The 3,063-nt window shown below is 51.9% G+C and overlaps 1 protein-coding gene across 1 annotated transcript in view; it reads left to right on the forward strand.

The window, feature by feature from the left end:
- LOC105888265 (zinc finger protein 251-like) overlaps positions 1-1,962 on the forward strand; it is an 8,746-nt gene extending 6,784 nt beyond the window's left edge. Inside the window, exon 3 of the mRNA XM_012813027.2 lies at positions 1,675-1,962. Within this exon, the coding sequence (XP_012668481.1) occupies positions 1,675-1,808 (134 nt within the window). The 3' untranslated portion in view covers positions 1,809-1,962. The remainder of the gene's footprint in view (positions 1-1,674) is intronic.
- Positions 1,963-3,063: the final 1,101 nt, after the last annotated feature.

Genomic DNA, 3,063 nt, shown 5'->3' on the forward strand with positions numbered 1-3,063 from the left:
AGGTGTACGTGGCTGGCGCCCTAGCCAGTTGAGCCACAGGCGCCGAGCCCGCATGGCTATTTTTTAGTTGCAGCTGTCATTAATGTTTGGCGGCCCGGGCTAGATTCAAACCTGCCACCTTAGGTGTATGAAGGTGGTGCCTTAGCCACTTGAGCCACAGGAACTGAGTCCAAAGGGCTTTTTCATTGGCCTTATAAAGTCAACCTTAATTCCTTAATGCAGTCTGGAAATGCTATTCCAGCCAAAGCTTTGGTCATGTTAGGCCTGCAACCAACCTGGCCATGTGGGATTCTGCCTCAGTTTCTCACAAGTATGCCTGCACAAATCTTTTCACTGCTCTCTCTCAAACAGCATTTTTGGCCAGAGGCATATAGGCGTTTCGCCTATAGAGGCAGGAGGAACAACGGAGCTCAAGTATTCAAGATTACATTGAGCAAATTTTTTTTTGAAATAGAGTCTCACTATGTCACCCTGTGTAGAGTGCACTTCCATCATAGCTCACAGCAACCTCAAACTCTTGGACTTAAGCAATTCTGTTGCCTCAGCCTCCCAAGTAGCTGGGACCACAGGCACCTGCAACAACGCTGGGCTATTTTGTTGTTGTTGTTGTGGTTGTCATTGTTTAGCAGAACTGGCTGGGCTCAAACCCCCCAGCCTGGTGTATGTGGTTGGTGCCCTAGCCACTGAGCTACAGGTGCCAAGCCATACGGTGAGCAATTTTCATGTCACTGCACCCCAGCCTGGGTGACAGAGAACCTTGTCTCTAACATGTAGTAACAATTACAAATCATGAATTAATATGTTTAAAATTTAAATATTCAACTTAAGCTAGACAATATTAATCTGAACAAAGTAGAAATAAATAATAGAGATGGCTATGCAATGTGACTTATAATTCCAGCATAAGGAGGCCAAGGCCATGGCCACAGTATTACATGAAATCAGAAGTTTAAGACAGTCTGGGCAACATAGTGAGACTGCTCCCAACTCTACAAAAAAAAGTAAACGTAATCCCCGGGTTAAAAACATCTGTTTGATATACAAGTCCTAGTTACAAATGGAGGCTCTTACAGGTAATAGGTAAATGTACCTGTTCCAACTTAACAAATTCAGTTTGGGAATAAACCTACAGAACCTGTCTCCTTAACTGCCTCTAATACTATAGGAGAAAAATGAAAATTTCAGAAATGGAAACAAAGTGGATAAATAAAAAGTAGATGATTACAAAATATACCAAAAGCACAGGTGACAATATAAAAATAGAAATACTGACCACATCAAAATTAAGAACTTTTGTGCTGCTGCAAATTATCCTAAGCATTCTGGGAGGCCAAGGCGGGTGGTTCCTTTCAGCTCTGGAGATCAAGACCAGTCTGAGCAAGAGCAGACCCATCTCTACTAAAAACAGAAAAACAAGACAGGGCCTGGCACTCGGGCTCACGCCCATAATCCTAGCGCTCTGGGAGGCCTAGGCAGTTGGATTTCCCTGTCTATAAAAATAGCCAGGCGTTTTAGTCCCGGCGGACTATAGGTAGGTGCCTGTAGTCCCACTCGGGAGGCTGAGGCAAGAGCCCAAGATTCTGAGGTTGCTGTGAGCTGTGACGCCACCGCACTCTACCGAGGGCGACAAACTGAGTCTCTGTCTCAACAACTAACAAAAACCTTCCTCCCCAGGAAAGAAGACCCAGATCCTCCAAAGCAGCCGTGGTAAATGTGACACTGCATTCTGGGACCTGCTTGCCACCAGGAAGGCTGGTCAAGTCAACTTCCAGCCTCCTCCCCCGAAGGAAGAGGACCACAAGAGCTAAGAGGGTTGCCCCCTGGGTTGAGTAGGTGGCTTGGGGCATGATTCCGGAAAACCAGCTTACAGCTGCAAAGCATCAGAGCCACCAGCATCTTCCGCCAAAGACAGTTCCCACTGTTCAGGCAGGGCGGCCTGTAAGTACCTGACCGGTTCGATGGCGCTAGGTTTCCTTCATCGGTTTTAGTCATTGATTCTGTCCAATCCAATTTGGGGATGCCCGAGGAAAGGACATTTTTTTACCCCCTAACCTAGAGCCGGTAGTGGAACAAAGCTTTCATGTTGGGGGCAGCACCTGTGGCTCAAAGGAGTAGGCGCCGGCTCCATATACGGGAGGTGACGGGTTCAAACCCAGCCCCGGCCAAAAAAACCCCAACTTTCTGTTGAAGGTGCTGCGTTGCGTTCCGGGAGGGCTGGCGAAGGTCTCCCCCAGGCGCCTCCCGTACCTGCGGCACCGGCACAAGGCTGGGGAGCAGAGGCAGCTCCCTCGGATCGGCTGTGCAGGTCAGCGGGGCGAGGCGGGCTTCTCCTGGTGGACGCCAGGGGTTCCACCGCTGAGTCTGGACGGGCCGTACTCCTGGGTCCCACCGCTGCTGGCGAGTGACAGTAGGAAGTGGGTCGGCTTGCGTCCTTGCGCCGCTCTAGGACGCCTGGATGACCGCAGACTTGGTGGCTCTCCGACGCCCGGCAGGCACTTGATACAAGGGCTGAGCGTAGGCGGCCCTTGGTCCCTCAACACGAGATCAAGGCAGGGAGGCTTTTCTTTGCCTGGCAGGGTGTAATAGGGGTATATAGACGTCGAGGGATCAGAGCAGCATCCCCTGTTTGTGCATGGTTGCCCTGGTTAGGCTTTCGGCATCCCCGTGACGGGGCGCGGCGGGGTGCGGCGGGCAGGCCGAGTTCCTAGCGAGGCCTGGAGGCAGCAGCGAGGTGGACTGGGGAGGGCAACGAGGACGGAGGATGAAAGTGTCTGTGAGGCGGTAGACAGAGAAGCCCTCACAAGTCCTCAGGTGTTCTGAGACATTGTGTCAATGTCTGATGGCTCCGAGGAAGAACGCTGGGCCTGGAGTCGGTACCAGAGCGAGGAGAGTCCAGTTCCGAGGGCGAGCTGCAGCTGGAACGTCCTGGGGAAGGCAAGGACCTGGTGCAGTATGGGGAGAGCCTCGGTGGTGGGGACAAAAGTGGACGCACTCATTAGTGCTCGCTGATACCACCGGGGCACCTGCGGTCACTGGGAGAGACCGGGAAGATGCCCTTGGGGC

The sequence above is a fragment of the Otolemur garnettii genome, unplaced genomic scaffold (genome assembly GCF_000181295.1).
Source record: "Otolemur garnettii isolate 467f Iridium unplaced genomic scaffold, OtoGar3 scaffold00245, whole genome shotgun sequence".
Classification (NCBI taxonomy): domain Eukaryota; kingdom Metazoa; phylum Chordata; class Mammalia; order Primates; family Galagidae; genus Otolemur; species Otolemur garnettii.